This window comes from Colletes latitarsis, chromosome 7 (genome assembly GCF_051014445.1).
Source record: "Colletes latitarsis isolate SP2378_abdomen chromosome 7, iyColLati1, whole genome shotgun sequence".
Lineage (NCBI taxonomy): Eukaryota > Metazoa > Arthropoda > Insecta > Hymenoptera > Colletidae > Colletes > Colletes latitarsis.
In genome coordinates, this window is record NC_135140.1 from 22,200,208 (window position 1) to 22,222,233 (window position 22,026).

The 22,026-nt window shown below is 48.4% G+C and overlaps 1 protein-coding gene across 4 annotated transcripts in view; it reads left to right on the top strand.

Moving 5' to 3' along the window:
- The window catches only part of Kdm3 (Lysine demethylase 3), a 217,309-nt gene that overhangs the window by 39,012 nt on the left and 156,271 nt on the right, over positions 1-22,026 (top strand). For 3 of the 4 annotated variants that reach the window (XM_076769658.1, XM_076769661.1, XM_076769660.1), the window contains exons 2-6: positions 424-678; positions 1,624-1,737; positions 4,739-4,933; positions 5,820-5,904; positions 6,487-6,575. In XM_076769658.1, the coding sequence (XP_076625773.1) occupies positions 424-678; positions 1,624-1,737; positions 4,739-4,933; positions 5,820-5,904; positions 6,487-6,575 (738 nt within the window). The remainder of the gene's footprint in view (positions 1-423; positions 679-1,623; positions 1,738-4,738; positions 4,934-5,819; positions 5,905-6,486; positions 6,576-22,026) is intronic. The other variant, XM_076769659.1, reaches the window with a different exon arrangement.

A 22,026-nucleotide genomic window follows, 5' to 3' on the forward strand; every position in this document is an offset into this window, starting at 1 on the left:
TCATCGTAAGTAGAAGTTTTCATTCTAATTAACTATTGATGTCTCGAGAGGTCAGAGTTGCAAGAACTTATTATAGACGACCTCGACACGTATTACTTAAGTATAAATACATATATCGAAATGAATGGTCGTTTGCACTTGTACTTTAAACACACGTGCTATTCTACCGTTAGTTTGCGAACTCATGTTTACGTTGACTTGTGTGTTCGCTTCCGCAACTTAGCAATTTTAGACTGATCCAATTTAAGAGATGGTTGAAAATATATTTAACTCCCTCACACGTCACCGACGTATTTTCTGGTAAACACGAATGAACGAACGAAACGGCGCGGCGCGGCGCCTCGATGTCGGTAGATGCGCGTAATGTCATCGAACCCTGGCGTGGAAACGCATCCAAAAAGTTGACGAACGTGCTTCTTGCAGATCCTCGTAGAATACGACGACGTAGAGTGGCAAAGAAGAGAATGGTTATCGCCGCATAGGGACGCGGTGTTCTCTTTCTTCCTGGTGGAAAAAGGACTATCCTGGGCCGAACGACCCGACCCCAGGCATGCCAGCCTCATCGCCATCGATCACCACAACCACGCAAATAATAACCATCATCATCATCATCGTATAAACGGGAAACCTCTGAGGGGCGCCACTGCTGTCGCGAACACGGTCGCCTGGCCAGCTCTAGTAAGTATGCCTTGTCTCTCTCTCTCTTTTCACCTTCTTTCAAGCTTACCTTATCGATTAGCCGGCTCTTTGTATCTCCACGACACGCGTGCCTGACTTTTGCCTGATCGAGATCTTTCGATTCAGAGTTCCGCGCTGAATTTGACTCTCGATAAGAGTTGGATTCTCTGTCTTGTATTTTAAATTTACAAGCTATTCGAATTGAAAACAATAGAACGTCAGGACAACTAACGAACGCGTCGACGTGCCAAATATCTGAGAATGTAGCAAACATTTCTATCTAGTCTTCGGGGAAGTAAACGTCGACAATAGGAGTGAAACTGGCCCGATCGCTTTGCCTCTTAGAGTGGCCATTCTCGCGAGAGCGCGCTCGGGACACGGTAATTTCAAGTTTTCCAGCCCAACAGAGGCGAATGTCCCGCAGTTTGCATACAAAGTGTCCACGATCTTGGCGACGTCTGGAGGATCGGACAGATCTGACGCGGTTCGTTTGCTGCAGCTGTTCTCCGTTTCTAATTCCCTCGCTCGACGCCGAGTTTTAATCGTAATTAGCTACAACTTTTAATTATCTGTCACGCCGACTTTCGAGCGCGTCGATAGTTATTTCCTCGGCGTCTAAGGCACGATTCTGTTTAAGCGCCGGAAACGACGGGGAACTAACTCGAACGAGTCAAGTATACATATATCGAGGCTAGACGATATTTCGGAAATTAGAGTAGTTTTAAAAATGAAGCGCGACTCGAGGAAATTGTTCCCGCGATCGTCATATCTATTTATAAAATGTCCCCTGGCGTGTTTCTTCCAACGATAACGCGTCAAGCCACGCTCAACTTATCGTTCCCGAATTTCATTTCGGTTCCAATCAGGAATTCAGTGAAATTCTTAGACAAACTCCGATAGAAACAATCGGATCCTAATTGCCGTTCCATCGAAATTCAATTGCAGGCATTCTACCCCCTGGTGGCACGTGCCGAGTTACCGGAAAACACGATGCCTCTCGAATTCATGCAGGATCGAAGGTTGGACTTTGTGGACTACGCCAAGCTGAAACCGTTCACCGTAAGTACATATCACCATGATTGTCTATTCAATTCGGTTTTCCAAATTTTTAATAAGTTTTCGGATCTTTTTGCAAATCATTAATCGACCCCTTTGTTCAATTGTTTCGTTAAAATGGCACCGTTTTACCGACTAGACGCGATAGGATTTCTGGTCGATTAAGAGCGACACGAGTATCCTCGAACGACCAAGTCACTTCGCAACTGGAAACTTAGCTTCGTTAGGATGCTAAGGAAACTTAGGTGCAAGTTTCGGGGCTGTTGACCTATCCGACAAGCCTCGGGGAATCGTTGTCGTGTCTGCGAGTAATCTTTTGAGGGATGGCGATCCTAGTTGCGCGAATAGGTCGGATCAAATTGTCGACAGTTTGCGAGCGTGTCGCCGCATTCGGTATCGATGATGTACGTGCAGTTGTTTATTCGACGATCGATCGATAAAATTTCGCAACCGAGATCAAGTTCTTGGTAGCTCAAGACCATCCAACTTGTTTCGTTTCTTAAGCAATCCGTACACATAGAAATTAATCAAAGTTTATCATCCGTAGGTTCCCCGCTATCGTTACCATTTTCGAGCATCCATGTAAAACAATGAATCGATCGCTGGCTTTCTCGTTGGTCAAAGGGGGTAGGGGCAGTCGAACGTGCACGAAAAGTTTTCGCGTTCGAAAGGGCGGCGGCAGACGGGAATGCGAGGAATTGTTTCCAAGTAATTAAACTAGCGGAACTTTTACCGTTAAAAGTTTGCCGGGGTTCGCGGGCGACTGTAAGTGGTTCACGTGCGGCGAGAAGTTCCGTGGAGAGCTCGGTCAGGATCAGCTGCACCGTCAGACTTTCGTGCGCTGATCTTCGCTAGTTACGTATCAAAGACAATTACCGTTGGAATTAGTTTCACTCGATGAGGAGAACGGCGTGTCGCGTTCAACAGCCCGGGGCCCTATTCTCGTACAAACTGCTACAAACACGCGGTAATTTTGAGGTTTCGCGGTCCGGAGCAGATTCCAACGACATCTTTGTATTAGGTCGAGACCAAAGTTGTGCCGGTTCGTTATCCTAGTTTGGCGGAAGCACGTACTCCTGTTCGAAGAAATCCTATGGAGCAGCTTCGCAAAAAGCGTGGTCCACGACTGTGGCGACTTCTTGGTGGACCACCGCACCAAAGTTAGGTTAGGATAGGTTAAAATTGTAGAATATGATATTTTGTCAAGACACGCGCAGTGAAATTGGTGGTGGTGAGAAAAAGGGCGAGATAAAAGGCACAAGAGGAGGCGTGAGAATAAACGGAGCGGGAAAGGACCGAGTGTAAACGCGACAGTGTAAAAGAAACAACATCGAAAGAACGTAGGAGTAGAGGTGGCTCAGAATTGGTCAGCCGCGGCGCAGAAGAGCAACGAGTCTGCTGACCGTGAACTATAAATGCAACGGGTTCTTTCTCCCGGCTGTTCTCGAGGCGCATAGCTAGCTGCACGCATACCTCGGGGGTCGTGCAGACGCGCCGACACGTACGCCCCGGAAAGAACCGAACACGTGGAGGATTCGTTCGCCGCTCCCGTGGATAGCTCCGTCGAGCGGAGCCGAGCCGAGTCGAGCCGAGTCGAACGCGGGCCCGCTTTGCTCTTGTTTCCCGTTGGCAGCTGCCGGTTTGGTGACTCGTGTCGAGACCGCGCGTGCACCAACGTCGGTGAACGTTGGAGAACGGCCAACGCGAGGCGCCAACATATTCCCGTTCTGCCTAACGGTCCTTGGCAAAGCGCGCCAAACACACGACCTTTATGCCTCTCGTTTCGTCTCTCACCCTCGCTTCTCGACGGACCGCTCCTTTCTTTCCCCGATAGCTAGCTACACGTTTCTACAAAGTATCCAATTCGCGACGCGATACAGGATATAACGTAAAACTAAGGGGTAAGAGGATTCCGTGTCCCGACGAAACGTTGCGTCGCGACTACGAGCAAAGGGCGCGAAAGCGTATTGAAGAAACGACGTTAATTTTGTCGTTCGACGCGGATATTACGTGAACAACGTCGGGTAAATTGTCGGCGTGCGTCGTGGCGGCTGTTAAGTGCTCCCGACGCTTCGATAATAACGTTATAATTGCCGTTATATTACTGCCATTATCGTGCCATCACCGTCATGCTTCGCGCCATGATTGCACAACGGGTCTGACGTAACGGCGCGATGATGACGTAACGAGACGCTGACGCAACGATTCGTTACAGCGACGCACACCTTTACGCGTGGTGTCTCTTGGTGGGAAAATCGATGAAAGAAAAATAGGCGAAACAACGCGTCGGAAACGACTTTATCGATCGTCGAGCTTGTGCAACACCGATATTCTGTTGTTGCGTTCCACCTTTCGAATCCAAGACTTTTTAGGCAGAGCTTGTCTACGTGTCAATTAATATGCTGTGTTATTAGTCCCGGCAGCCAACCGGTTTAAATGGTCTTCGATGGCGGACTAGTCCGTAATGTGGGGCAAGGCAAAATTTTTACAAACCATTCTTGATATATTAAATAAAAATCATATAAGCTCCCGACCTCCCAATTACCCAGTGACCCTCCGCGCTATGCGTCATTTATCAGCGTTAATAAATCGCGAAAGGCGAAAGGATCGGCCTCGTGCTGCCAGAGATAAGATTCACTTTGTCGGTGAGGCGTAGACGCGTAACGAACTGCCGCCAGAGAAGAATTAATCGCCCAATTACGACGGGAGGTATCGCATCGGATACCACCTCGAGGAAGCCCTGTCTAGTATATTGGTAGAAAGTGATCAATGGGAAAGCCGAGGTCTCCGTCGCCTCCTTTTTCTACTCGGACCACACAGTATTTCTTACTTACTTTTTCTTTTTTTCGATCGACTTTGCTATGATCCCATTTGTTTCAGCCGCGGTAAAGAGACGAATAACTCTCGATTAGCTTTAAGTAGAAGAGCTTGCAAGCTCGGATAGTCGGTTCGTCGCGCGATAAAGAGCCCGAAGCGTGGCTTGAACCGGTTGTCGTTTTTGCAGCAGGACTGGGAGCTGACGAAGGGCTCGGTGCCCTGGACAAGCGCCGTCAGGCGATGGGCAGAGATGCAAGACGGACAGAGGATACTGCTGACCACGCCAAGTGTCCTGGTTGGCTTCAGGGTCGAGGTTTATCGGGCCGAAGGCACCACGCAATGGTATACCGCCGTCATTGTTGGTTACAACGAGTCCACCAAGGTGAGACTTACTCCGCGAACGTTCTCTCTCTCTCTCTCTCTCTCTCTCTCTCTCTCTCCCTCTCTCTCTATCGTTATCTTCGATCGTGAATCGTTGAACCCGGTCCACGGAAGTCGAAAACAACTGCGCAGACCGGTTCGACGATTCTTCTAGCCAGTCCTTATCTTTCGAAGCAACTAAACGCGGGAGATCCTTCGGTGTCCATAACTTTCGTTTCGAAGAAGAAGGACTCGATCGGGCACCAACGAATGACAAAGTCCTCCGTTGGCCAAGTTTTACGCAAGGTCTGGCATCGACGATCGGTCGGGCACGTTGACAGGGAACGTTGCTGAGATCGTGATACGTCTTAACGAGCAGTCGGTCCATCGACTGGATCGATCTTTAACCCTTAAATTGGCAGCTACGCCACGCTACGACGACGGAGATTGGCCAGGTTCCTCCTACTGGAAGCGAAAACATTCGCAGGAGCCATAAATTGCTCATGAAAAAGATATATCGCTGCTAGGAAGCAGCTTGATGGTTCAATCGGCCGCTCGCAGACGTATTCGAATCGACACGAAAATGGAAGACCGCTTTCTATGTCAACGATTGCCTGTCGACGACTCGATTCGGGGAGAAAATGCGATTCCAAGCTCGGAGAACGTTGAGAACACATCGATCGTTTATTACTTAACCTTTTGTCGAAAGTCTGAAAGTATTCTATCGCGGTATCGTGGCGTAAAGCAAAGTAGATTTCAGACAAATCGGTCTATCCGCTATTCGTTAATATCCGATGAAATCGATTCGGGAACAGCCGCCTCGATGGCGGAAAATTGAACAATTCGGACACTTCGAACGGTTGAATTTTTCTGATTGCTGATTCAAGCCGGGTACGATGCAATTTCAGGACTTGACTGTCACCGACGACACAGTTCTCGAGGATCACAACGAGGACCCCAGCTTAGTACAAATGCGACTGATTGGCGACGGAGGTGAGTCCACGAATGACCCCCTCGCGATCAATGCTGCCGCAACGTCGACGAATCTCCCCGACGGATAAATAGAATGATTTTTCACCGTCATCGACTCTTCTCCAGAGAACGTTCGATTCTGACCGCGTGACCTTCCACGAGCTCTCGTAAAGTCGGACAAGTGGTTAACCGTTAACCGTTTTTAACACGCGTAAATACTTAGAAAATTTCTCATATTTTTCGGCTCGAGACGCAACAAACTGTTAAATCTATCGCTAAACATTTTCTCTTTCCCTGTTTTCTTCTTTCTAGAAGCAACGGTGGAAAGACAAGAAGAATATTTTAAAGGTTAGACACGCTCGTGGAAGCTGGCGAACGCAGGAGCGATACGTTCGATGGGGATTGGTACGCGATTTACTTTCCACTTTTGTTTCCTAGATAAATACGTGTAAATTCGTGGGTTCATGCGCTCACGAGATCGTGTGTTACTTCCGACTCGGTTGCTCTTTAAATATTTCCGTAATTCGAGACCGACGGAATTTCGACGAGCAAAGAGCGTTTATTTTCCCGTCTATAGAGAAAAAAAAATTCTTTTTTCTGCAGTGGTGGAGAGCATCATGAGAGGCGAGGTCGTCGGCATGACACCGAGGAGGTCGAGGTCATCGACTGCTCTGACGCACGCGCTCGTCGTGGTGAGTGAAATTCAATTCCGTTCTATTATTAAATCGCTATGTAGTTTACGATAATAAACGCGCCTCGAGCAGTGTGTCACGTTGCGCTTTTCGTTTCTCGCTCGGCTACTCTATTCGAGCCCGAAACGTGGAAACTGATACTCGACTGCGTCTCGCGACCAGCGAAGCGAATATTTTCGCGTCGCCGGGGGAAAAAAGAGAGAAACGATGGCTCGCGAGAGACGGTGCCGAGTTAACAGCTACGGAATATAACAGAACGAGTCTCTCTCTCTCTCGCGATGATTCGCGGCGAACCGTTAGTTTGATCGGTGGCTGTCCAGGATCGTGACGTCGGCTTTCGCAACTCTTCCATCGCCGATCGACCGCCGATCGGAGAACGTTCCGAGTCACGAATCGAAAAGCGCGATAACCTCGTACAAGTAAACACATAACCCGAGAAAAGATAGCTACGTTCCTTTGTAGGAACATTCTAGCGAGCAAATTATTCCTACAACGTCTCCGAAAACGAAATTTATGTTGCGGAGATTTGTTTCGTTAATATTTACCGTGGTAATTTTAGCTACGTTTCCAAAACTGAACAAAGTCGCCACAGAATTGCAGAATTAACTTTATTCTTTGCCATACTTGGTCTTCAGTTTCTAACAGGGTGTAGCGCTAGTTTAATTTTCAAAGAGTCCATAGCTCGAGAACTCTTCCGTCCTTGAGCGACGCCTCTTTCACACCAGTAAGATAACGAGCAAGACAACTTTCAACGTACCGGAGCCCGTGTTATCGCCTTATCGTTCGTTACCGTGAACCGAGGCCGCCTTCCGAGTCGTCTTTGTTTTTTCAATCGATATTAAATATCGCTTTAGCAGATAAGAACGCTCAAACGAACGGGACTGAAAGATACGTGGATGAGACATTTCCAGAAGCAGCGCGACTTTACGCGAATCGACTGCTTCCCTTTAACGCGGAAAATCAATAAAGTCGTGTTTGCGGCGCCCTCGAGCTTTCAGGAATCGGGAATAGTGTCCGTTGCTACCTTGGCGGCCGACTTCCGTTCCTCGTGAACACGATTGCCCCACCTTCTTCGTGTCCTCTTCGCTCGATTTCCTGGCGAGACGGTAATCGGAACGCTTCTACCGTCCCTTCCGAGAGACGACCTCGTCTCGTCTACCATTCGGGATCTCTATCTTTAACGACACGAGCAATCTCTATCTCAATTTCTTTATTTATCTAACGAACAAACGTACCGCTTTTCAAATCCGATCTAAAACGATTTCAAAATCTAACGTTCCTTGCACTCTACGTATGGTTTGAATTTTTCATAGTGGAGGTATTCGTAATAGTGCCTAACCCAGACCCAATCTAGGCGAGCTAGAATGACAAGGAACATCGAAACGATTACTGTCTAGTCCAGCAGATCGTTCGAGGAACTATTAGGAGTCAGAGGTAACGATTCATCGTACGATAAGTTACATAACTGTGCTCGATGCAACTGTTCCAACTATAATTGTCGAGTGTGTGATGTTGTACGAACACGTAGCTATTACGCGGCCATATTGCTGTCTAACGAGTATCGTTACAAGTCGACGAGCGAGTCATCGTCCGATAAATCGTTGCGTCTATGGTCTGTATATCGTCGGTTTCGATCTAAGACGAAACCTGTCCCGATATAGAATCTTCCATACCGCAAAATACCGTCTACAGCGGTAGTATATTAACTCGAGGGAATCCTTTCGTTCGCTCCCGAAGGCATCATCAATGGACGCGTTGGAAATGGTAATCAGAAGTCACTTTTCAAAGTTACTCTTCAGTGGCAACAAGACCGAAACGTTAACCCCGGTTGGCCTGTCCCCGGCTCGAAACTTTCTATCGTTAGCGAGTAATTCTCCGAAAGTTTCGAATCCGACGCAGCCGGGGTTACCGGCGTCTGCAGGAAGAGTTATTCCTTCTTTGAAATTTCTTCGTGCCCCGGGAAGAAAGTTCCACGAAGAACTCGGAATTCTCTCCATCCGTCGACCTTACAATCTCGTTAATGCGAGAGAAGTCTTCCATCCCCCGACCCGTTCATAAATCATTTTCTTTCGACGTTCGCTCAGGCTACGATTACGCCAACCGATCGGGTCGATCCGCTCGGAACCAGCCTCCGAAATTACTTTCTTCCGCGACCTTCGGCAAGAAAATCGCCACGACGCGACGTTGGTGCGTGGAGCATCGAATAGGAATAGACCGGAGCATTCTACCTTGCGAATTATGTAGCTACAAGTTGTCGTAGAAATTCCAGCGATAGCTAACAGTGTTATATCGATTTATCGGGAATCGCAGTCGGCCAGCTGCTTCTCGCTGAGAATTTTCGCAGCGCGTCCTGGACCGAAGTCTGTCGGAAGCTGACTCGAAGGCTGCGTGCAAAGTTCGCGGAATTCGTGACTCGCAGGATAGTTGGCCCGACAGCCCTAAGTCGGCAAGTTCCGAGCTGGCTTATACGAGTTCGAAAACTCGCCGAAAGGGATTAAGCCAGCGACTGCTCCCGCTCGTAATGGAACTTGCTCTCCAGTTTCGAGACGCTTCTTGGAAACGGCCATTAGGACCACTTTAAAGGCTGGTCTACGAACGAACGCTCGCCGCTCGAATATCCGTCTGAATTTCTTCTCCCCGGTTCTCGCCACGGCTTATTCGAGCAACGAGGTTGCGTCTCGTGGGGTCAGAGCGCGATATCTAAGAAATTTTCTCTCCAAGATATCGTATCTCGTCGCAAGATAAAGGAAAATCGTGCGACCGATTGGACGCGATAATTTCTCGAGCACCTGCGTATCGTACGATTTATTAATCGCGTTTTTATCTTTGGCAGTACGTTAAAAATTCATCGATAGGAAACATAGCAACGTGCTTAGTCATGATTACCTTCGACGCAGAATCGAGCTTGATCGAAAGATTTTCTCGCGAATCATTTTCTTCCTTGAAACGAATGATATTTACAAAGAAAGCAGTTTCTCTTGTACGTCTGTATTAAACCGTAAGCCATAGACTTTGGAGCTGTCGAATTTTGTTACTAGTATCGCCGCCTTCTTATTGTTTTCTCGATCCCGAGTAACAGTATAATCTTCGTGGTGCTTCCGTGTTCCGTTCCCCGCTACGGGATCCCCTAGCAATATCGAGTCCCGCGGAGGAACTCGGTCCGCACGAACACTCGGCCCGCATTCCTGTACGTGAGAAAGGGGATGAGAGAGATTGGTAGTTCCCCCCGTGGCGTCTCGTTCCTCGTGTTTCTCATTAAATCCACGAACAGCTTCTTTAAAAAGGAACCTCGCGGGTAGAACCGTCAATTAAATGCGTTCCCCGTTGGGCGAGGAGAACCTCAAGGGGCCCCTTTCGAACCGGTCGCACCTGCTTTCCTAATCGGGAAACGAAGACAAAAGGGTCTCGTTCGGGCGAGAATAGAACGGGCAAGAGTGAACCGGAACAACCAGTTCAAATACTTTTTGGTCAGACTAGAGTTTAAAATATCATATTATTCCCTAAAGATGACAAATATCGGCAAATGTATTTTGGTTTCTTAATATTACGGGAAACTTTGCAAAGTATCCGATTACCGTAGCATATCCGATTACTCGGTCAGCTTCTCTAATGGCTAGTGACTTGCAGTCGCTTGGCTATCGGGTATCGGGCGATACATCTTACAGAGAAGGGAAGAGTTAGGGACGACATTGTCCTGCCAATGAATAACGACTTTGTTCCCGATGAATTTGAATTGGCTTAGGGGTGCCTTCGTGCAAGAAATCGCATAACACTTACCCACGAGATTCTCGAAACTCGACGCCTTTCCGTTTAAACGAAACTTTTCCAACACACGCGTCGACCACTTTACATCCCCGGTGTAGGAATTTTTTCCACGGTAAAGTATCGATTTACCGGTACACGCGCGACGAGCTCGATTAACGATCCAAACGAATAGCAGCACCGCGACGAGACGTCGCAACGGCCCAAACTCGAAATACCATCCGTGGACAGGCCGATTCATCCGAATGTAAATATCGGGCAAACACCCCGGCCGACGGCGGACAGGGCAGGCCAGAGCAGGGGAAGGGAGGTGGAACGGGGAGGGTTGGCTGGCCGCCAATCTCGCTCGCCCGGACTCGCTCAAGTTCACCCGGAATGTTCGACTCGTAAACTTCCTCTTGTTTCTGGCTTTCTCCTCTCCCAGTGGGCTTGGTCCGCAGCAGCTTTCCTCTCCTCTCTAGCATTTTCATCGGTCTCGTCTCATCTTTCTACTCGCCTGGATATCCAGCCGCTTCAGAGGGTCGTTCAGCCAATAGGGGTGGTTGACCGAGTCTGTACTGGCGGCCCAAAGAAAACGAGCGAGCGAAAGAGGCTCGTGGCACGTGGGAGGACAACGAAGGGTTGGACGCTGCCGGAGGGGGATAAAGACCAACGGGGCTGGGAGTGAATAAAACGGAAGGAGACGACGGCGAGAGGAGAGAATGCAGGCCTGGGGGATTGGAGTGGCAGAAAGAGGAACGTGTGCGCGGGCCGAGGGGGCTGTCGGGATTCGGCGGGGGCAGGGAACGACGGGCTGAAGCTGCGAACCCAGAATGGGAATCGGCACTCGAGAATGGCGAAAGGGGGTGCGTAGCGTGGAAAGTAGGTGGGACAGGGGTGGCTGGCTGGATGGGGTTGGGGCGGCGGTCGGTAGCTGTATTGATTCTCGGGCAGGTCACGCTGGTGGGGGATGAGGGGGGGGGGGGCGGAGGCGAGGATGGTGGGGGACGGCTGATGGTTGGCGCGAAACACATCCCTGCCCGGCCAGAGCTAACGCAAAACATCAGCCTGCAAATTGCTTGATTTCGTTCCCAAACTATCCGGAATTCCTACAACTTTCGCCTATCCGGGCCGAGGCTTGTCCTTTGGCTCGCACGTTGCCGCTGTTAGCCCACTTTGCACAACTTTTTTCACCGTTTTTCGTTCGGTCTAGGTTAACCGAAACATCTCCGGTTTCTTTCTCCCTTCCGTTCTGTTTACGTTTAGGGTGCTATTTGCTCAGACGTCCAGTCAGACGTCCACGCCATTGCACGCGAGCGAGCATGCAGTCGGGGACGGGTGGTATGAATCGTTAACGAGGCTGTCCTGGAACCAGCCAGCTTTCCGTTTATTCCGTATAGACGGAAATACTTCCGCTTATTAATAGCGCGTTATACAGTCCGTCGAGGGTGGATTGGAGGGGCCGTATCGATTCGTCTGCGAGTCCACTGGACGACCCAGGCTGTCGTTTGACACTTTTAGACGCCAATTACCCGTTTTCCGAGCGAATCGAACGCGCGTCCCGCGCTACTCGTTCTCCGGAATTCCTCTGGAATCGATCAAACGGAGCCCCGGCGATGCTCTTCGTTCCTTTGTGCCACGACTCAGTTTCGCGGTAATTAAATTTGCATCAAAAGTTTCATGAAAGTTTAATCGGGCGACGGGGTCCGGAAGAGCCGGCCCCTATTAAGATCGAACTATTACGCTCGAGGGGCAGGTGGCGGGGAGGGGAGGAGGTTATTCATTAAATTCCTCGATACAAGGGCGGGAAAAAGAGAAGCATCGGATGGAACGCTCCGGGTGGAAAATGGCATGTAAATTAATTGCTGCGATACCGTTCGGTCGCACGACCGCCCCCTCCCAGGGGTATGCGTTTCCGAATAAATTATTCAGCCCGAAGTATCGCGAAGAATTTCGTTTCCGTGCCCTCAAGAACTACCCACTGATTATATTTACGTTTCCGAAAGCGTGTTATTTTCCCAACGCTTATAATTGACATTTCGCCATTACAGTCCCACTTCCGAGTAGGTGGCGCTTCTTGTTTGCCTTGTTTGTTTCCGTTTACTGTAAATCGATTAGGTGTGAGTTCCTAAACTCTTTTCCCTAAAAGCTATTAGATTCCTAGCAACGGTTCCTCTGACGGTGGTAGTCGGAACCGACGACGCATTTTGCAATTATCAACGACAGCCATCCCTTTTGAAAGAAACGGAAAGCGGATAAGCTCTCGAAACTCGCCCCGAAAGGTATAATACATAGGAGGTAACCCTTGTCGCCTTGAAAGTTGCGCGCGATCTTTTCCGCGAATTGCCCCTAAAGGAGCCATTAACGATTCAATACTGGCCCGATGCAGTTTCCAGGAGCGTCCTTTCCCGCTTTTCCGTGAATCCAGCGTCATTTGCAAAGAGCGTAGGCCGGTATCGCGGGGCACAGGATCATTTATTCCATCGCGGCATCTCGGTGGATGGAAGGGGTTGACCCTGGCAATTTCTCCTTGAATCTCTGTTTCTCCGTCGCGCGACGGAGGGTTGTTTGTGACCCCTCCCTCGCGCCAACTCTCTCAATATTGTTGACGCGCGCGGTGGGTTGCGTTGCACGTGTACGTCCCTCGTCCGTGGCTCTCGTGCAGCCGGGCCACGCGGTTGTGTGGGTAACCTGCACGCACACGATAGCGTCGGCTGGCGCCAGAAGGCCTTCATCGCCCGTTCCACCTGTTTGTGCTGGAGTTTCCCCGCTTGGAAACTTTCAGTTCCCAACAACAAAGTTCCCGGCTGGCCGAACTACTCCCGAATGACGTGCCGGATCGATACTTTGTAAGCCGCATAAATAAAGCCGCCACGCTCCGCGACTGGCTCGCCCTACCTTCCGTGTTTCATCGCCTATGCATAACGCCCTCCCCCTCGGTCGAACCGCCCCCTACGGATAATTTCCCCTTTTATTTATCGTCCTGGAATGCGATCGGTTCGAGCCTCTCCCGTGCTCGGCGTGCTCGGCTATAGATTCTTAGATCGCACGCGAACCACCACGTGCGGTGTCCGTGCGCCACGATAGGTCAACCGAGACTCGGTTGAGGTCAGAAAATTATACACATCCGAATCGCGGAACAATTTAGAATTACTGTTTGTTCGTTGGTCTGATCTAAAAACTATCGCTGTTTTAAACGAAACAACCAATTATCGTATACCTGACGCGAATAGGCCCCTCGAAGCACGATCGCGTGGACCGATTTCTGTAGCTGGACACGATCCAGGAGTTCGCAGAGTGTTCGTCGCGTGAAAACAGCGGGGGACACGAGAGTCCACGCTCTCCTCCTGTTTGCTATTGATTGCCAATAAATTCCGCGTACCCGTAGCCGGTAAAGCGTAAAGGTAGCCATTTCGTTCACGGTTCGTCGACTCACAATGGGTTTCCGCGTACAATGTCGGCTTCTGCTCGTGTACACGCCACGGTGAAATTAGCGAAGGCACTCTCGTAGGAGACGCGCTCGTTCGAGCCGGAGCGATGCGAACTTGCTCTAGATACCATCGGTCCGTGAGATCTCGCGGAATCGGGCACAAAAGAAGATCCTCCCCCGTTTTTTCCCTCCATCTTCCTACTACTCCACCGTCCTCCCCTCTGTTTCTCGACAAAGAAAGGGAGCTTAATAAATCTTGGGTCCGATTTGACCGTGGCCCCGCAGTGTTATGCAAACGAGCACGACGCTTCCGCAGCTCGAAAAATTATACTATCAAATGGTGCTGTTGAATTCGACGACTGATCGGCGACAGGAATTCTGCGAGGACGTTGAGTAAACACGCGAAAGAGGAGCAGGATAGTAACGAGCTCGACGATTTTCGAATCTTGTTTAAGCTTCGCTTGAAAAATCTTGGAAAACCCGATGAGTTATAAGCATTTCGTGTTGCTCCGCTTTCGGGCTCTTCTGAAATACAATCTCCTTTATAACGTTTAAAGCGTGCAGTTTGCTTCGGTCGGCTGGAAAACTAATGGCACTTGGTTGATCGATCGCGCGCAGACCCCGATCAAAGAGCCCTTGATATTTTCGTTCACGATATCTCAGTCATTCATAAACCATGAGTTTCGACTTTCGAACACGGCACAGCGGGGCTATACGAATAGTTTAGTATTCGAATATTTTACAGGCATTCGAATACTACTGAATAAGTACCTGGAAGAGAGGAGATTCGCGGCAATGGATCGTAGCTACTCTAGTGAAATAATTCATGAGATTACGTAAAATGAATTACCGATAATCGTTAACTCGATTCGATTATTCTGATATTCGTTTGTTTCAAACGTTTCTAAAAAATGACGTCACCCTCGGAATTCCCCCCTTATGGATGAACCAACCGACGCTGTAGGTATTCCTCGAGCAAACGGATTCGTAAAATGTTTTTTGCCCTCGAAACAATCATGCTCCATTGTACCCTCGAACCACGACGGAGAATCCTAGAGGCGTTCGAGGATAGCTTTGGTACGATGCTCGCAAAAAAGAAACCGTACGGAGGAACGGAGCGAGAGAGAAAGCCCCCGACAGTTTATCGGGTATGCATCAACGAGAGCCACGTTTGCAATATTATCGTCGCTCGCGTGACGCTCCCGGTTTTCGAAGGCGGCTGCTCGTTGCCTAGGGTCTGGAGATGCGGGGGTCGTGGCAACGGATAAGGGAGAAGGAAGCCAGGGGTAAGAAGAGGTTAGAGTCGGGAGGTAGGGCAGGGTTGTCAGTGGAGGAGGCGCGAGAGGGGGTGGAGGGCGATGTCGAGAGCGGGTTGAGGTTCAGCGAAGGGGGAGTCGATCTCGGTCGGCGGCGAGGGACAAACTGTACGGGGGGAGGGGGGAGAGAGAGTTGGTCTGCTGGTGGGGGAGGCGATTCCACGAAGCTCGCGAAGCACCAGTAGACGGCAGCACTGCGGGCCGCGCGTGTCGCAGTTCGTGTCTGATCGTCTGCGCGCTTTCGTCTCTACACTTGTCGACTAGCAGTCGTCGTCGTCTCGAGGGTGAAGCTGCCCCCACCCTCGCGGCTCTCACCCCACTCCGACAGGAAGATATTCCTATTGTTGCCGTCCGCGTCGAGTATCGGCGCGTACGAGTAGTGACGCTTCGCGACCGGCGTTTATCCGTTTGGTTCCGCGATCGTTTTTTCCCCTCCGAGAGTTCCGGGATCCCAAGTGCTCGTTACCGGTTCAGGAACACACGAGGAGGGTGCACGAACGGGTGTGGAAGAAAGAATCGGTAGAGGAGGGGCAGAGAAAGGGCGAAATAAAAAGGTGATATCTAGTGAAAGCCAGAGCTGGACCCAAAACGATCTCGACGATTCTCGGTCGAATCGCGATTGCTACCTTTGCTCGAAAGTTTGCCGCGCGTTCGCCGAAAACGAACACCTAGAACCGCCGGTTCGTTGGATGGATCATGGGCGGGGGCTGGGAATTCGTTCGAGCGTCCAGGTTTAACCTGGCTGCTCCCCTTATCGAGTTTGACACAGTTACGGTTCTTTGAGCGCGTCGCGTCGAGTCCACCGACCAGCCATATTTGACGCGAATACGCTCCGGTCTCGCGGTGGAGAGTTCGAGGTTATTCGACCCGCGTTCACGGCAGATTCTTTACCAGTACCTGTTAGACCGGATAGACTGTATTTCACGCGTAGATCGTCGCGAGTGAAATGCGCTTCGAACTGGCAACGGTCCCAGACCCCACATTTATAAATCTCGCTTGGATACACGCTTCGCGTACCGATTATTTATCGAATTTACTCGTAACCCCTGTCGAATACGTTCGACTCGTCTAAATATCGTCGCGAGAATCGCTCGATCGATTTCAAAAGGCCCAGTGAACATCGAAAATAATTGTTGCAGCGGAGGAACGCGTCGCTCGCAGGATCTTTAACACGAAATCGTGAAAGACGATAAATTTACATATACATAGTTACCGGTTTCGTGGCGCGACGCGCGCGATTCTAATTTAAACCGGCGATCGGCGAATAATTGTGTGCTGTGTCAAGTAAGTGAAAGTCAAGCGAGACGGACGCGGCCATTTTTCATGGATAAACGTGCACCATGGTGGTGACCGGCTCGAACTGGTTTCAATTCCACGGTTCCAGCGCCACGAGACACAGTAAGTGTTCCATCGCAAAAGATTCGCTCTCTGATTGCCACCTCCGCCTTTAATGGTGAATTTAATGCGATTTCCTTATCAAGCTGCTCGGAAAATAGAACGCGATCGTACAACCTGAGATTGGTTCGCGACGAGTTTACCATCGGCAAGTTGCTAGGCTAGTCGGAACTGCCGACACGAGGTATTCAAAACATCAGTTTACTTAATATCGCCGGGGAAATTCACGATCAGCCTTGGAAAGAATTACAATGTTCTTGTCAGCATTCGACGCTGCTCGCAATCCCTTCTTTACTCGTCCTACCATGTTCCACTTAATCTGCCAGCGATCTTTCAATCTCCTTACAACGGTCGGTTGAGTAATTTAATAAGACGCGCGAGAAACACTTATCGCAATTCTTTTTAAACACTTTACTCGAGAAAATCGTCAATCTACGTAGCTATTTGTAGAAGAAATCTCGTTCCACGTCGGATATAATGTAATACGCTCGATCGATAAACTTGCAGATCGCGCGTAAATGACACGGAGAATGTAATTATCGCGATAGTTATCGCTCACCCGTACTAATTATAGCAGAAATATTAAAATATAGTCCGGCGAGTGATGCACTCGACGCACACTGAATTCTAATCGCATCGAGATCGTTAAACAATGGGAATCAGTAATTAGTTGCGCGCCCGTTATCTCGCCGCAAGAAAATTAGTGAGCTGTCCGACGCGATGAAATTTCCAATCGGCATTAGTAGCCGCTTCGAACTTTCGAAAATTGTGTCACGCGTGACCTCGATTCTCTGAAATTCAATTTTTTCTTCGAAACTGACGCTCTTGGAATATTTCTGCGAAATTCTCTGAACGTTGCAACGTTATAACGAAGACTTCCGCTTCCCAGAGAACGTCGTTTTTTTATTTCGCTCGAGTGTGTACACGCGTAATGTGATTAATGAGCGCAAGGGGCGGTTACTGGTTTCGAAGTGGGAGGGATACATTACTCGTCAAAAGTCGAACTTGCTACGATCAATGAAAAATAGCATCGCATCCGCGAACATTGCACAATTTTTTTAAAGAAATGGATGCACGAAAGCGTACTTTTCGTTTTCACGAAAACGAGTTTGAAAGTCAGTCGAGTACCGGTACACTCGAGTTTATAGACTTTGGCCGCGAGTGTGAGTAACGTATGCAAAGTTGCAAGTTAGTACGCCTTGCTGAAACCGGTATAGTTCGAAAAAAATCACTCGTTTCGTGTAAGCACTTAAGAATTCGAACAATTTTCAGACTCGACGAGATGTCGTTAACGTATCCGTCGAGTCGAGGTCGAACGAGTCTAGTGAGCGCGCGCTCTACCAACTTTCAAAGCATTTTTCTCGAAAACGAAACGTCGTCCATAAAACAAAGGATACGTAACTATGCCAAAAGACATGGGTTACGACTCGTATTACCCCAGAAGATTAGAAAGAAGATAACAACACTGTTGATTAATATGAAAGAAGATTATATTGCAGCGTTATTCGAAGGAAAAAACTTGACAATGGGAGGCTGTCTTTCCGCAACGTTTATGTACTTCCAAATGAATAATCTTTGCAAACGTAAACGAACAGATTTTCCGAAATACCGTATAATGTTTTTGTAATTACATAAGACGCTTAATAGAGACTCGACCTAATTTAACCGTATTGTAATTATTTGTGCGTGCAAAAATAGTGCGATGAATGTTTTGTCAGTCAGTGTACTTACATGTATTAAAGTTTATGTGACAACATGATTTGCTTGCACGGTCAAAAACGTTGAATAATAATCCGCTTGCTGAAGCTGACGATTATTTATTTTCTTCGATACCGAACAGTACGGCGTTTATTTTGTTTGAAAAGTGTACACGAAGCAAGATCATCGATCTTTTGCCGTTGGCAAGAAATTCAAGAACCCCTTTCTCATTGACATTCGAGACGAAACTTTTGAGCGGTAGTGTACGTGCGCGGAGATCCATACGTGTGTAGGAAGAAGAGTGAAACAGAGCGACAAATAGAAAGAGTAGCAGCAAGACAGAACGCGGAGGAAGAGAGAGAAAGGGTGGGTGTGTGGGTGCGCGAGCAAGCAAGAGAGGAAGAGAGAGAGAGAGAGAGAGCCAGAGAAGGACGAACGTAAGCCAGGAGAGAAAAGGGAACGAATTGGAAGGGAAAATGAATTCTCGTTGGCAGTCAGATAACCCGGTACGATCGATCGGAATATCTGCCGGTCCGTTGGCGTTACATACACACACCGGTCACATAGAAACGCGCTTATATATAGAACACATCGGCCATGTGCTGTGCGAGCGCGCACGCGTCTACATATGTATGGATGTCTACATAAATGCGTCTGCGACTCTTTGCGAACGACGGGGGGAACGCATGTACTATGCATGAATGCGTATACGGGGTGGCTCGATTTAGCCAAGCCGGCACTTTTCAAGAAAGCACGGAAACGAAACTTTTACCCAGGGCTTCGCGGATTATTTTTTCTCTTCCTTTCTATTTCTTTCCCCTTCGTTTCCTCTGCCCAGTTCGTTGTGCAATTATTTTCAGCGAGAAAAAACGATTTCGTTGCCTAGAACAGAAATTTCAACAGGAATGTGTTCGTTCGAAATGATGTAAGCGTTAGGGACGAGACGCGGCGGGTTATGGCTGACCTCTGCTACTAAAACGCCGAGAAAGGGAAACAGATTGGAGCGCAGAGGGAAACAGGATCGTCTCTTGTCAGACATAAACTATAGATGTGTGTTAAAGTTTCGAAAAATGGTGTTATTTCGTAAAAAATAATTCACCACCTTAAGGAGAAGTTTAGTGTCCGAAACGGTACACGAGAGGAAAATGAACGCAACCTGCGAATTTGAATCTTTTTTCGATTTATATTAAGCTATCCAGGAATACGTAGCGCTTTTAAACTGACGTTGAATTTTTCAGTGAGAAATTCTGATTAATAGACCGTTGGTTATTTCCAGCAAGCACGTCGGAGTGCAGAAAAGGTGGTCCGTCCTCTTCGAATCTCGGCTTCGAGTTCGTTCAGCCGCGAATAGCAATGTTCAGTCATATTTAATCGACCGCTTTTGCCCGTCTGTCGGTCGTATTCCCGGGTCCCTCTGTCAGACAGGTCCCCGGCTAATCGACAATTATTCATAAGCGGAAAACTCGCCCCGGGAGGCGAATTTATGAAAAGCTCGGCTTCGCGACTTCTCTGTAAGACGCGTAATCCAATTACGTCGACCGAAGCTGCCAGTCGAAGAGCCCAAAGACGCGTTAATTGCGAGACGAATGGACCAAGATTCTGAAAGAACGACGCCGACGACTTGGAAAAGTCTGTAAATTACCAACAAACGATCGTTATCGTTTAGAAAAGCGATAGGAACACGACGAACCTCTCTCTCGTAGCTTTGTTCCCTCTCGATCTTCGAGCAAACCGAATTCTCCAAGGTCCGTTCTTTTCAGGCACCGACGGCATACATTGTGTTAACGAGCGCGAATAAACGACCGTTATCAGTCCTCGTTTATCGCGCGTCAAGGTACACTAACCGAACAGACGCATCCTTCCTGACTGTCAATCGTTACGAGATACTTGACTTGTACGTGAGTCAAATATGCGCATAGATAAAACGAGTCGCGCGTCGACCGTATCGCTCTCTCCGCGGCTCTTGTCGCATGTCAAAGGCGAACGATACGCACCAGTTACGTGAATTCGTTCAACACCGTAAAAATGAAATTTCCCGAAAAAAAGGTTTCGTTTAACGTTGCTCGCACGAATGGACTTAAAAATAAAAGTGGCTAAGTAGTAGGAGAGATTCATCGGCGTTCCTGGGCACGGTAAAATGGTGACGATGCTCGCAGTGTAGGGAGGGTCACCGGTGCATGGGTGGACCAGTTTATAGGTAGGAAAGAGTAACCGGTATCCGGAGAACCGGTTGGCCACGAAGGGTAGACGGCAAAAATCGGTAAACAAGCGAGTTTGCCAACTTTATCGCGACAACCCTAGTGTCTGCGCGTGCTATCGATCAAAAGTTTGGCTACAGTGTCCACGTCTCGTGGGTCAGCGCGTAATGGACCACGAACGCACGACTGATTCTTAAGTCTCGGAATACATAGACGAAAGAAAGAAACATCGGTCCTAGAAACAACTGAGAATTGGGTCAAACGTTTCAGTTAGCCCTTGCAAAGCTATTAGGAAGACGTACAAGTTCATAGAATGGATAAAAATTATTATATATGAGCATAGTGAAGAACTTTGCTTAACGTGTTTAGGAAAGTAACCACTCTTAACGATCGTGACAATAGAACAGACGTATTTAAAGTTTGGTATCGCTAAACTATGCCACCGACAAACTTTATAAGATAAAAGTTTACAAAACGCAAGTTGATCGTATAGTTGTGAATTGTGATAGGGATGAAAGTATTGTACAAAGGACATATCGTTCATAGATAAAACATGATTTATGTATCTCTGTTAAATGAAAAATAGAAATCAAAGAGATAAGTAATGGTATAGATAAAATATCAATTACATTAATCTGTGATGATTCGAGAGTGCAAATTAAAAAGAACGGGTAATCGAAAGCCACGTGTACATGATGTTAAAAAAGTCTGCAGTTTTTCTGATATTGATCGACAGCTAGTTGGAATTGATAATCGATCGTAGCTCTCCGACTGTCGAGTTTGTCCGGACATCGCCAGAGAAGTACATCAAGCATCCCGTGTACGTTGTACACGTACAAAGTTTGAGACAGTAATGTGCACGACACGTAATACGCTCGGTCGCCATGATTGCTCGGCAGTGCGAGGCTCCCATTGGCGTACACGATGGCCTTTCCGTACGCTGCTCGCCACAGCGTGTATATAGGACACCGTTGCGTTAAGTCGATTGCTTGGAAATCATTTTCTTGCGTCGACAGGTACATTAATCTATAATCCGAGTTTATTATCGTCGTTTGCAAAGCACCGTGTTTGCGATAATCTGACCTAATGCACACAGAAACGCAGCATTAGCATCACCTGGGATTTTCACTCGATTTATCATCTCAATTGGGGAATCGGTCGATTCCTTGACCTATAATGACGCTCGTAACGCGAAGAACGGTTCGAAAGAGGTAACGAGTCGCGTTCACGGTGCACTACGTTTTTACGTTCTCATACATTTAAAGTGAAACTCCGCTTTTTACAGATATTCTGTTAGACCGAAGTCTAACTCGAACTCGAATAACCACCTTAAGCACGCAAGGCCAGCGAGTAGTTACGCGAACGGTTCGTCGTCTTATGCAACTCGAAACTTGTCGCAAATTTTATTTTCCGCGCAAAGTTTCGCATCGAATTCTGTCCCGAGCGAAGTTGCTGGTTGTCTTCTCTGTTAGAAGGACGACAAGCTCGTTCCGTGCTGGTCCAATTTGACCGCTTCCTCGAAAACTTTGTTACGAACTTTACGAGCGGACACCGATCGCAGGCCCTTGGAATCTAAACGCCCGGTCGCCTTTCGCATAAATTGCAGCGCGTTTAGTGGCCAAGTTTGCTTTCGAACGGCGACCGAACACTAATATTACCCACTTCGAGGGTCT